At 42.3% G+C, this 13,767-nt stretch overlaps 1 protein-coding gene across 1 annotated transcript in view; it reads left to right on the top strand.

The window, feature by feature from the left end:
* Positions 1–13,767, top strand: part of LOC111865575 (transducin-like enhancer protein 4) — a 399,537-nt gene that overhangs the window by 169,179 nt on the left and 216,591 nt on the right. The window contains exon 4 of the mRNA XM_023853727.2: positions 11,914–11,958. Within this exon, the coding sequence (XP_023709495.1) occupies positions 11,914–11,958 (45 nt within the window). The remainder of the gene's footprint in view (positions 1–11,913; positions 11,959–13,767) is intronic.

Below are 13,767 nucleotides of genomic sequence, written 5' to 3'. Positions count from 1 at the left end.
CGTTCTCCTTGTAAACACGAGAACCTGGGGAGCACTGAAACAGGTTTCTCCTCAGTCGGTTCCCTTCAATGAGATCACCCAGATTACGAATGGCAAGGGGCGGCGCAGATTCTAAGCCATATATCTATTATTGTTGCAGCTCAGAAGATCCGGGATAGCTCAGACATTACAGTAACAGTAACCTTCAAGACCGGCAAATTGTGTTTCGGTACCCGTCAAGGGCAGATGTTTCCTCTTCTCCCCGAAGAAAGGTAACACGGCCTGACCTCCCTCCTCTAGCTAGTGCCATAGTTAGGAAAGCGTGGAGCTATACCTCAGCTCCCCTCATGCATCTTCTTAGCATGGTTGTTAATTAGGCACAGGGACTGTTTTATCTTTACCTTATTTCTCATCGGAGCCTGAATAGTTCTGTCGGTATAGCTACGGGCTGGACGGCCCGGGTTCGATTCCCTAGGCAAAAGATTTTTCTCACAGCGTCCAGACTGAGTCTGGGGCTCACTCAGCTTCCTATCTCATGGGTACCAGGGACTCTTTCCCAGGGTGTAAAGCGGCCGGAGCGTGAAACTGGCAACTTACCCCTATCCAGTACCAAGGTCAGGAGTGGTGGAGTTATACCTTCAGTTCTGCGTTCGTCTTCAGGGCATGGTATTTAATTTAGTACTTAATTAATTAAGCAAAGAGGAGTTTACCCTTTTTTACGTATGCCTGAAGATAAATTTTAGACCACCAAAGAAGAAATATCGTAAATTACACTTTTCATAAATTCTCATTGATTAATATTTTGCTTTTTGGATTTAATGATCGTGATGAAATCTGACTTGCCAGCAGTTTAATCCTTGTGTTGCTATGGGCTCGACGCCTGGAGTTCGAGTGCCAGAAGGGGCATCTATATTTTTTTTAAATGAAAATCTTTTGTAAGTGAGCAACTGGCGTTTCCCAAGAAGGATTCAGCTCCATGGAGTTAGTTAGTTGGTTAGTCCAGTTCACCCTGGGGCAACTTTCATTTTTTCCTCCATATTGGCGCCTGGAGTTGTTTGTACATTACGTAGCATTACGTAGCTTCGCAGTCAGTATACAAGAAAATAAAAATAGACCTAAAAATCTTGGAGTGATGAGCGAGTATTAATGAGTGGACGGGTGGTATATTCGCACAAATAAAACTCCTTACCACGCAAGTTAAATGTTCTCGCCAAGAAAAGCAAATACACTTTGAAACAACGATACTGTGCGTGCGTGCGTACTGTGCTAAGCAAGCGCTTGCAGTGCATTTGAACTTTGATTCACATACACACGCCTATTTACTGTCTTGATGATGTCCTATAAATCATATTCGCCCGACTAATTTACAATTTGAATTGAGCACTATTTTAATTGGTTCGTTGCTTACACACAAGGGATAGACATATCTTCCGTTCTCAGTCTAACCGATTGTTTTGTGTTCGATTTTTATCTTAATGTTAGCATGTTGTTTGTCGCTAATACACAACATGCATTGTACGTAGTGCTTGTCTTTTAATATCCTGGAAAACCATTAAATTTTTAGTGTAACTTGCTTGTAGCGGACGTATCAGTATACGCCCCATTTAAATTGTACAACGTTNTGCAGTGCATTTGAACTTTGATTCACATACACACGCCTATTTACTGGCTTGATGATGTCCTATAAATCATATTCGCCCGACTAATTTAAAATTTGAATTGAGCACTATTTTAATTTGTTCGTTGCTTACACACAAGGGATAGACATTTCTTTCCTTCTCAGTCTAATCGATTGTTTTGTGTTCGATTTTTATCTTAATGTTAGCATGTTGTTTGTCGCTAATACACAACATGCATTGTACGTAGTGCGTGCCTTTTAATATCCTGGAAAACCATTAAATTTTTAGTGTAACTTGCTTGTAGCGGACGTATCAGTATACGCCCCATTTAAATTGTACAACGTTTCACTGTTTGTACATATAGTTTATGTGAAATGTAGTATATATATACACATATAAATTGTAGAGCGAGAGAAACAACTATTGCTAGGTAACGGCTGTGTAACACTCGACAGTGAAGTAACTCTGGGAAGCGGTTTTCTATGCGGTCCGTGCCGATAGCTACTTCATGCAACAATAAAACTGTTGGGAGAGTTTTTTTCTGTAGAGTCCATGCCAATGCTATATAATGCGGACCAGGTGCCGTGTGGAGGCGGGGACTCTTAATTCCACCGTAGCCCTGCGAGTCGTAGGAAGCAACGAAAAGGGACCTCAGTGCCTTTGAGTATAACCGTGACACCATGTGCCTGGGGGATATAAATACAGGCTGGCCCTCCCAGATTGGGGGAGTCTCGAATCTAGACAGTAAAATGTGTTCATGAGTCCCGCAGGAATCGGACCTGGGGATGACTTCGCTGGCGAAGCCCAACAGCAATTGTAACGACAGACCTATCCTCTCGTCGGAGAGGATGTTAAGTGCTATAACCACAAGTGTTAAGTTGGAAAATAAAAATTCTGGTTGTGAGTTTTAAGGGGCTAGTCTCCAAGACGAACTGATTGGCGGTACACCTCCAGTCGTAAAGTAACTCTGACTGTGACTAGCCTAGACAGAGTTCTGAGACGGCAGAGTCAGAGTCGGAGCTTGGTGAGATGGCTGCAAGCCTGCGAGGATGTGAGCCCGTGTGACTGAGAACTAGTCTGTGTGTTATAGGCATTTGTAAAGTATAGTCACGAGTTGTATGTTTAAGAGTTAAACAAATCAGATTACCAGTCCAAACCCTGTCTATAGTCACTGTATAATGTGATAGTATATACTGTATATATAATATGGTCTTCAAATAAGGAAGCATCGAAATAACATTGTTTTCACTGCTAACTATTCGTCGCAGGGTAAAGGAAATTGTAGCTGATACGCGGAGGGAATATTGCGACCTCTTAATTTGTGGTCGTGTCATAAAATCGCCTGGAGGGGGCTGAGAGAAAGTACAGTCCCCTCCCAGGCCAATGCAAGAATGTTCTGCATTCTGTTTCATAGAAATGAACCGTTGGCTCTCTGTAGGCTATCAGCAGTTTACTAATTTGTTACCGAACAGCTTGGTTCAAGGGGCGACGTTTCGAAATTTTTCTAGAGAGGTGCCGTGTCCAATTAGCTGCTGGAGCGACTGACTGACTGATATTTATCATTGTTGTCATCTGCCTTCCTATGGAAATGTCTGGATTGAACGTTGTAAGGACACGGCTCTTTCGTTTCACAACATTTCCAGTTCATTATTCATTATCGCCGATTCATTCCACGCTGCACTTTCTGAGTCACTGGCAACGTAAGGCCGTACCATAGTTCAAGTAGTTAGCGTCCGGCTTCGCACTGTGGGGGCTCATGTTCAAGCCCAGAGGAGTACGTAGGGGATTTGTGAATGATAAAGTGGCATTGGGACAGATGCTTCTTGCAGTATTTGGGTTTTATCATGCCAGTGTTGTTCCACCAGTGTTTCATTTTCTCATAATCTCTGGCATGTACGAGTATAACAGGCACATTTGTGTCCTCAGTGCCAAGAGGCTCCTCCTCACCAGACCCCAAGACTAAACTAACAATGACAGTATAGTTAAATGAAAGAGAAACAAAGATCAAAGGAATTTGTTAGCTGACTTTGCAAATATCTCCATTGATATTGATGGCTTTCTGGATGCAGTCTGAATATTCACTGAATTGTGTTGGACATTGAGATAATTTCGGAGAGAAAAGTTAATTACTTTATATAGAAATTTCGTTTTATTTTGGCCAGTCGATGATTTTGATCTTTTGACCACCAGTTTACTCCTTTCCGTAGCTGTTATGTACCCTTTTCAAACACATTTCACATGTTCTGTTGTGATATTTATGTAAGCTTTATTCTAGAAGTTATAGGAATGACGATTGAATTATTTATTTTCATACCAGTTCATGTTGCATAAATTCCAAAGCCGCATAATCCTGGCTCTTGCAGTTAGCATGTAGCTCGAATTTCGTCAGGTAAGGATTAGTTGCTTGACACCAAAGCAGATTATTTCAGTCGCAACTCTGACGTCTGGTATGTTGAGATATATGGTAGGTGCCGTGATGTTGGCTGGAGCTACCGGGTGCAGATCCCATTGCATGTGGAGGTGTATCTCTTTACGGACAGGTACCTGATAGAAGGGCGGCAGGCAGCGTCGATAATTACCATTTTGACAATTTAAAATTGCCTGTGGAACAGAACAGATTGACATTCAGTGATAATGCTAAAATATTATTTTCAAACCCCTTTTCATTATCTGAAATGATTATAATATGCAGCGGTTGTATTGGACGGTAAAGGATACAGTGCATTTAACATATGAGGTTCATGAATTTAAATTGTGAAATGGTGTGTAGTTGCAGTCAGTCCTTGTAATGCGTATACAAAGAGAAACTGGTTTTCCTTCTGTCTCTTCAAGCTAAAGACAGGTTGCTTATAAGGTTTATTACTATACAAAAGGATGACTAAAGATATCGGACACTGGAGCCGCAAATGGCAATTTTCAGTCGTTGGGAAGCCACAAACGAAGACTTCAGTACACCATTTGACAAGCTTGTTATCTCTTCTTTTCAGGCAACTAGCCTTAAAAAGCAGCTTGCTGAATGCGAACTAAATCTTCCAAGGTTAAACTAACAGAATGCCGGGCGGCGCCATAGCTCAAGCGGTTAGTCGCTGGCTTCCCACCGCAGCGGCCCGGGTTCGATCCCGGGTTCTGGTCAAATGGGATTTATGGTGGACAAAGTGGCGCTGGGGCGGGTTTTCTCCTAGTATTTCGGTTTCCCCCTGCCAATCTTGATTCCACCAATTTCTCCGTCATCATAATCACCCGAGGCAGGTTACAATAGGCCAATCAGTGGCCGCCGTGCCGAGTGGACCCAGTTGGGCTCCACCCCACACTAAGCGAATTAAAAGAAACAATGCCGAGTCGACTGATATTTCCAATTCGATACTAATCGCCGTATGAACTATGGCTCACCGCCTTTTCAAGACTTTGCTGTTTAAAATTAAAGCTAAATTGTCCTGGTTATTAACCACGATATGAAGGTGCAAACAATAAAATGCAAATACGTGTGGAACAGAGAACAACAGCATGGCTTATTGTACTAGGTTCATGTTTTGAGAACTAGGCAGAAGCACGTGATGGAATATTTTATTAGGTACTGTTCATGCAATACTGACTGACCGCTATTTCCCCACCCTCCCTTACCATTAAAACTTTATACTCCAGTTTGTTATTGGTAGCATTAATGCGACTTTATGAAACTGCGGTAGCCATAAGTTGTTACTAATGGAAAGAGAAGTAGCTGTCTATTTCGATTGCGCTCTCGTATGGCGTGTCCGGGTTGATGAAATTGCATGACCTAATTACTAATGAACGCAGCGATGTTGAAACAAAAATTTTATAAAATTCCGAGATGTGCGATGCAGAATTCAGTGAAAGAACGCACGTAACATTCTCAGCTGCAAGAACGATTCAGATCGACTGCAAAATGTTTACACACGACTCCGAAATCCCCGTTTTAAGACTAGTGTTAACAGAATATCCGGTGTATTAGGGCAGTGAATCTTTGGGTGTTTATATTTTAATGTATTGTAGATATTATCTGTTAGTCATACATGTATGGTTGTATCGTGCGTTTTGTTGTGTTCGTGATGATGTCGAGGATACGCTGATGGATAGAATATGTATGAAGCTACAGATGCATAAGATATTTTATGCTTTTGTTAGCACAACAGGGTTTATCTGTTTATGTTATTGCTATGTCAGAATGGATATTTTTAATATTCTCTGGTTTTCGCTAATCTCTTAATATTGCCACGGGTAGGGGGTGCGCGTGACTAAAGTAACGGATTCTAGGTCGGATGACTGCATTTATTGGCACTTCCGCTACAATTTCCCTTAATTATAATTAATACGGCGCTATCGCTGATTTACATTTCGCCGTTACGCAGTAGGATTCTGTCTTCACTAGTCGTCTCCCGGTAATGGAATTAAAATTGTCACACTGTGACTAAATCTTTTAATCACACGTTAAGTCGTCACAGGCCGACCTCTAATTCTTCTTCAGCTACTAACTTCCCGTGGCTATCTCATACCTACAACTGAACTCTCAGCTGCTTCGGTCTGCCTGGGAAACTCGTTATTTAGCCGCGGCATGGACTGCACAGAAAACGTGCTCCTCTGTTGTCAGAATTATTGTGTAACCTCGCAACTAGTTGTTGCATGGCCCACAGGGAACACAGTTCCCATTATTCCGTGTTCACGCGAACGTGTTTACCAAGCTGTTGCCTAGCAATGTTTTATCACATCATTGATTACATATCATTACATTGCTCCCGCCTTAAGGCTGCTCGTCCCGAATAGCCTATCGGTTAGTCACATTTCCCTTTTTCCCGAGGTTCCTGCTTGTGACGTCTTGTGGCCCGGTGTTTCTCCTGCGGTGATTACTCTCCATCTGCTACCACTGTTCCCTTCCTAAGTCAGCTCGTCCCGAACTGCTCCCTGATAAGCTGCCAGTAGATCCAGGTGCATCACCATCATGCAGAGTTTTTCTTCTTTTTTCCAACCGGTGGAGGGAAAATTACCTAGAGTTGCCGGTGTTCCCACATCGTCTCTTCTTACGCTAACGCTTCTAGTAGGGTTTTTTTTTCGTTTAGGAGGGGAGCGACACCTCCACAATGCCGAATCCTTTATTTTCCACTCCGAAGCGGGCCGACCCCTCAACAAGGTCCAGTTGCTCATTTTCCGGAACCCGCTGGACATCCCGGTTGCTCGCTTCACGAACTCCAGTCTGAAAGCCCTCCTGTCGAACTCCTCTGATGTCCTCTCGAACTTAAGACCCAGCTGCTGTCTTGTGCCTTGGTTCTTTATTCCAATTTTGCATTCCGTGCCCTACCAGCATTTCTTCCTGGACGCTCGTCCCTCGGAGTTTTCGGTGCAATGTCGTCTTTGCCTTGTCTCTGAAGCCCGTGTTCCTCGGCGGCCATTTGCTTCATGGATCCCTAGTTTCCCGTGTCCGTTCCAATGGCTTCCTCAGATATCGCGGCCATCTGCCGTCTATGCTCCTTGTTCACATTCTTCCTTCCTGGCGCCCCCGCAGTTTCTTCCTGAGCGTCTGTACTATCCGGGTTCTTCGCTCAGCCTTGTCCTTGATCCAGTTATTCGTGACGGTGATCTTGCGCCATGCCACTCTTGCACGGCGGGACACCTACCTGCAGGCGGCAGTCAACTTCCTCGGGAATCCACAATATCCTCGGGTCACTTCCTTTGTCCTCCCGCGGCGCCCTGCAGCTAGATGCCAAACCCCGTCTAGCGTCACTCAAACACGTGACAGCTGGCTATTTATAAGCATGCTGGCGTCGTGGGAACGTGGACACGTGATAGAATTCTGGGCGAGTCACATCACTGTATAGTTGTAACATTTACCTTTATCGATCAGATAAATGTGGCAGCGACGGTCTTGACTTTTATTTGGGCGATGCCCGGTTTGAATCTCGGCGAGGATAACGGGGACAGCGACTGTCCCGACTGAGGTTCCTCGTATTTCACCTCAGCCGCTCCAGTTAGTTTCTTAACCTCGATCCCCCTGCCGCTTTACTCCTGGGAAACAGCCCTCAGTACCCATTGCATTTGATGCTGGGTGAGCCTCAGAGCAAATCCAGACCTTACGGAGAAGAGAAAAATGTTTTGCATCTACTGGGAATCGAACCCAAACTCCTCTGTCCACCACGTACCCTTGTCGGTGTACAGAATTAAATATCCTGGCTCCTATTTAATATTCATTACTAAGGATTATCAGATTATGGCATACGCTAGTGGTTCTGATTCTTGTGTCAATGTCTTATAGTGGAAAGTCATGTTGTGCATTAATTTTTAATTTATACAAGTCATAACTTCATGCCTGCATGAAAGTTGGCAATCTATGTAAACTGTTCGCTAACGACTGCACCGCAGTTTCGATTGTTGTACGTTTAGCAGGATTACTGTCATCCTTCACCGTGCGATTGGTTGTGTCGTACCAATACATACATACATACAGTCGGTAGAGCGAAGGGCTACGGGCTCGACGGCCGGAGGTCGATTTTCTCTACTCCACGGCGTCCACACCGAATTGGGGCCCACCCAGCCTCCTATCCAGCGGGTACCGGGGACTCTCTCCTCGACGTAAAGTAGCCGGGGCATGAAGCTGTCCACTCACTCCATCTAGTGCCAAAGTCCCCCATACGTCTTCATGGTGTGATGCTTAATTAAGCACAGGGGCAAACTTACCTTATATTTCATTTAATCCGTTGCATATTTTGTAGCCTTCTCCGAATGGGATTTGGGACCATCGCATTGTGTGTGCTCGCAGAGGACGACTAACACGGAATGCGCGAGCAGGTTGACTCAAGCGGGAATGCTCCTGAATGCTGTTCGGGAGCTACGCGGTTCGATCTCGGCCGCGATACCGACTACCCTAATTGAGATATATCGTTTTCCTCAGTCACTCCTGCATGTACCTGTATATTTTGTATATTAGGCCACGACCGTTTCAATTTATTGTTTACTTACCTCCCTACCATTCGACGCTATGTAATAGTCGTTAAATAATCAATAACACCGAATTACCTGGACACGAATCCATGTTCCGAGCAAGTTCCGAACACAGCCCTAAGAGTTTTCTGCCTCGCTGCCACTGTGATAACTTTAGACGTGATTGAATTTCGTTAATAATCGATTGAATTTCTATTGGTTACAAAAGCGTTAACATACACAACAGTATAACTATAAACTGTAGCTTTATAATTCTGTTTTCTATTTCAATGTTTTTATTACATTCTTATGTGTCATTAGCATCAGAGATTTAATAACTCCATGGATAATAGCGCTTCTTGAGAGTTAAAGTCTCTCAGCTACTCAATTCGTTCACGTTTTATTTAACCGGAGAGTTTCACCTCACGGATCCCTGTTCTTATCCAAATGGATCGTGTGAGCAGCTTCGCATCACGATCTTCCTTCTGCACCTGATTCTTCCAGGTGATTTCTTCCCTTCAGGTTTTCCTACTGAAATTGTTATATAAATTTCTCGTGTTTCCCGCGCATACTAAATGTCTCCCCTGTCTTACAGCCTCTTGATGTGTGGTGGCGCTTACAAACCGCGTAGCTTCTATAGTTCTCTCCAACCTTCTGTTAGTTTTTCCTCTCCTTAAGTCTCCTGAGCGCCCTCGTCTCAATCAGCCCCCAGTATATGTAACATTAACATAACCTTGAAATGGTTACATGCATGGGCTGCTTTGCTTTTGTGACAGTTGCAAATTTTGTTGTAAAGTAGATGATGTAAATAGTGTATCTTGTATCCTGGAATAACCCTTTTAATACTGTAACATTGCATGTGGTAGTTGGCATGTTCTCATTAGCAGTGAATATTTTATTTTAGAAGTAGCATACGTGGTCTTGCAATAAAGTTCACGAACTCATCGCGGAAATAAAAGTGCTACATACTTCATTGCTGAATATCACTGTGGGCACCTTCAAAGTACTCCACTTGGGAAGCTGTGCACCGATGCCAGCGCCTAGTCCACACTTTAAAACAATTTTGGAACTGATTTTGTGGAATGGCCTTCCTGTTACTCGTGATGTCATCAGTGTCATCAAAATGCCTTCCTTTCAATATTTCCTTTATCTTCGGGAACAGAAAGAAGTCACTGGGGACTAGATCCGGTGAACAGGGAGGGTGTTCCAGCACAGTTTGTTTACTAGCTAAAAAACGCCCTCCCAGACACTGCTCTAATTCAACTGGGGACATTCTCACGACGGCACACCAAAACACACTCAGACAGTAATAGACGCCACTCAGAAAGAGACTGCCATAGATCAACAACAACAACAACAACAACAACACAGCTGTGAAACACTTATATGCCATCGTCATCAAACCATACTGAGGTTTCTGTCTACTGCTACCAAGGCAAGCACACGGCGGAGAGTTCGCGAACTTTATTGTCAGACATCATTTTACTTAGATTTAAGAAAAAATACAAGTATAAGGAGATTTTCGGCTTTCTGGGATGTGACACTGTGTAGTTTGGTAGATACAACCATATCGGAAGAACCTATTGACTCCATGTAGAGGATTACTTTGAACATGTAAGGAACAGATTATTCCGAAATGTTTGCTATCTACGTACCAAGCTAAACGGAGCCACAGCCCAGGCTCCAACATCATATCTGCTTCCAGGAGAACCTCATCTCGCAAGCAAAAACAATATTTTAAGTAAGAGCTGGTGTTCCAAAAGAGTTGAACATTAAGTGTGACCAATCGTGTTTCCTCCATCTTGAGGTTAGACTCTTCTACCACAAAATGGAGGCACCGCGTTGTGGCGAGATGTTGGTGAATGTCGACCAGAGTACACTACCAAATTTGAGAAAAAAAAAATACACCATTTTTGGCTTCTCATTTCAAAATGTTACATCAAACATTTAAAGCATATTATTTGTATATGACTAATGCAGTAGGTGGTAAGCGTTTATTGGTCTGTAATTGCCAGCAATGATTTCTATATTCATATGATTATGCAGAAATTAATCTGAGTCGAAACTTCTGGTAGTGGTACTTTAATTCTGTTTCCATTTACCCTCCAGTATCTGCCACTGCAGCTGAGTTTATAAATAAAGCACAATAGGAACTAAGTGACTATTATTTCGGGGGATGTGAGTGCATTTATTCACAGTAATTGTGTCACATCCTACACAAAATATTAAGCGCATATAAGGTATATACTCATATTACTGTCACTTCAGTACACCGAATTTTGGTTACCGTTTCATTCTGAATCATATCTTGCCTACACTTTGCATAAATACTCCAAAAAGCCATAAGTTCATGTACTTTAGTTTGTTCTTTAATAGAGATGTAAATTAACACTGGCAAATGTTGACATTTGCGTAATTTTCTGGAATTAGTCTGAATTTGAAATAGTTTAATAGTTACAGTTCTGTTACAGCTGCTTAAATTCGTTTACAAATCTTTCCGGTTACTTCTTTTTTTTTTTCTCTCTCGTGGCTGATATAAATTCTCGAGTTATTGCTTTTGTCGTCTATGTGGTCTAGTGGTCGACGTTTCTGGTTACAGATCCAAGGGTCCCGGGTTCGATTCCCGGAGCTACCAGATTTTCTGAGAAGTATTGGGTCTGGAACGGGGTTCACTCAGCCTCGTGAATATAATTGAGGGGCTATTTGAAGGAAATAACGGCTCCGATCTAGAAGACCGAAATTAACGGCCATGGGGATCCGTCGCACTGACCACGCGAAACCCTCTATCCGTTGAAGTTGTCACTAACTTCGCCGACAAGCGGCGGTTACTCGGTCGGTATAGTTCACTTTCGGACGACGGGCCACGGAGTTTGTTTCGTTAATTTTAGTTATGGCTTTTGTAGTTCCAAATATAATTCATGAGTTTTGGTTCACTGTCAGAATGCTGTTTCTTGAAGTGCATCAGAATCACGTGAAATGAATTCATATAGGAGCCACATTACAAACTCATGAAACTCATTTCCGGTGGCTGCAGTGGCCCCCGTTAAATTTCAAGTCCCTCGGATTTAGAAAAGAACTCAAACACCAAATCCCGTTGTAGTAGTTGAAGTTCTCACGGCAGTTGGTATGAAGAGTACTATCCGCTGAGATATAACGGCGTGTAGTATGAAATACAACCGACGTTTCGGAGGGGAGTACTCTTCACCAAATCCCATTGCTCAGTTTCTAATATTTTGACGGGGCACATGTGGTTTCATGACGATATTAAATAGAATGCCCACTTGACCCCATTTTTAGAAAACACCTGTGTCATCTTTGAGAAATGTATATTTTTGTGTTTGTGCACTGATAAACTGTACGATAATATTTTCTGTTGTCTTTATTTCAGTACTACGAAATGTCGTATGGGCTTAACGTGGAAATGCACAAACAGGTAAGTGAAATGAATTGCCCAAATCATGTTCTTCACTAAAAGTGTAGTTTTAATATTTTAAAGTGTTATTCAATGTTATGAAATATCATTAATACATTGCATGTATATCGTTTACGCTAAAAGTGACTAATAACTAATTTAANTGTAGTATGAAATACAACCGACGTTTCGGAGGGGAGTACTCTTCACCAAATCCCATTGCTCAGTTTCTAATATTTTGACGGGGCACATGTGGTTTCATGACGATATTAAATAGAATGCCCACTTGACCCCATTTTTAGAAAACACCTGTGTCATCTTTGAGAAATGTATATTTTTGTGTTTGTGCACTGATAAACTGTACGATAATATTTTCTGTTGTCTTTATTTCAGTACTACGAAATGTCGTATGGGCTTAACGTGGAAATGCACAAACAGGTAAGTGAAATGAATTGCCCAAATCATGTTCTTCACTAAAAGTGTAGTTTTAATATTTTAAAGTGTTATTCAATGTTATGAAATATCATTAATACATTGCATGTATATCGTTTACGCTAAAAGTGACTATTAACTACTTTAGAATGTCGCACATGGGCCATCATCAGGCAAACTTTTGATAGGTGAGGAGACAGTTCCAATACGTAATAAGTTTTTGGTTTATGTGTTGGCATGTTTCGTCTTTCGGACATAAAACCCTTGGCGGGGAATAGACTGCGGTGTGCAGCTGGAGAACACCGACTCACTTTACATTAATATGATCTAGCATGGCGGAACTTGATTCAGGCATGAAATTAGACGTGAAATTAGAATACGTAGTAACTAACATGTCATGTCATGTCATGGATTAAATGTGGGATAGGCTTAAGTTACCAGTAAATGTTATGTTGAACACAGAATAGTTTAGATCTGACATAGGCCTATTAGTTGAACATGAGATTACAGAGATGCCATATTGAACACATGATTAATTAGATGTTGAGTTGGACGTGAGATTACTTGAATGTTATGTTGAACATGGAAAATTACATGTAGTATTTTTCATGCTCGATTTATGTAAGTACGGGGCACAAGTTAACATCGATCAATGAATTGTGTGGAGAATTATTGGCTTCAAGGTTTCGACCAGGTTTCATTAACGATTATGATTGAAAACGGAAACCACATCCTTTGTTTCCGAGTTTATATTTCGATACGAGGAACCAAAGTTTGGCTATAGACTACAGCTGCCTGTCTTGTTTATACCTTGTCATTTGGAAATGGTTGGTTTGCAGATAGTGGGATTGTGAAACGTGGTTTAGAACTGAGGCCATCAAAATTAGTGGGTTTTTGGACTTTGCCCACCGCCCGGCATTCTAAAAACTAGAAAACACAACGTTTCGGAAAAATGGGTCTGTTTCCGCCCTCATGTGATAGTGGAGACACCTACTCAGTTTGGTCCCTTAGAAAGAACTAACCTCAATCACCGGACGAACCGTGTACCAGAGTCAGAACTACTTTACGACTGGCGGTTTACCGCCAATCAGTTCGTCTTGGCGTCAAGCTCCTTGAGACCCACGACCAGCTATTTTTTTTTCAACTGAACTCTAGCGGTAATAATCCTTATGTGATATCGTCTCTGACGAGAAGATTGTGAGAAAGCATGGAGAATCGTGGTGGAGTCGAGACAGGAAGGGAAGCAAACCCTGCCAACATACCAAGCCCATGATCACAAATTTATAGTGTTAAATGGAGAATTTGTGAAACCATATTATGCCTACCACTGGCGCCATCTTTGGAGTAAAACCTTAACACTCGAGACTTGTCTCTGGTATTTAAATAGCTGTAGTTAAT

This window comes from Cryptotermes secundus, unplaced genomic scaffold (assembly GCF_002891405.2).
Source record: "Cryptotermes secundus unplaced genomic scaffold, Csec_1.0 scaffold1019, whole genome shotgun sequence".
In the NCBI taxonomy this organism is placed as follows: domain Eukaryota; kingdom Metazoa; phylum Arthropoda; class Insecta; order Blattodea; family Kalotermitidae; genus Cryptotermes; species Cryptotermes secundus.
The sequence above is the reverse complement of the archived record's forward strand: the minus strand, read 5'-3'. Positions and strand labels throughout refer to the sequence as shown.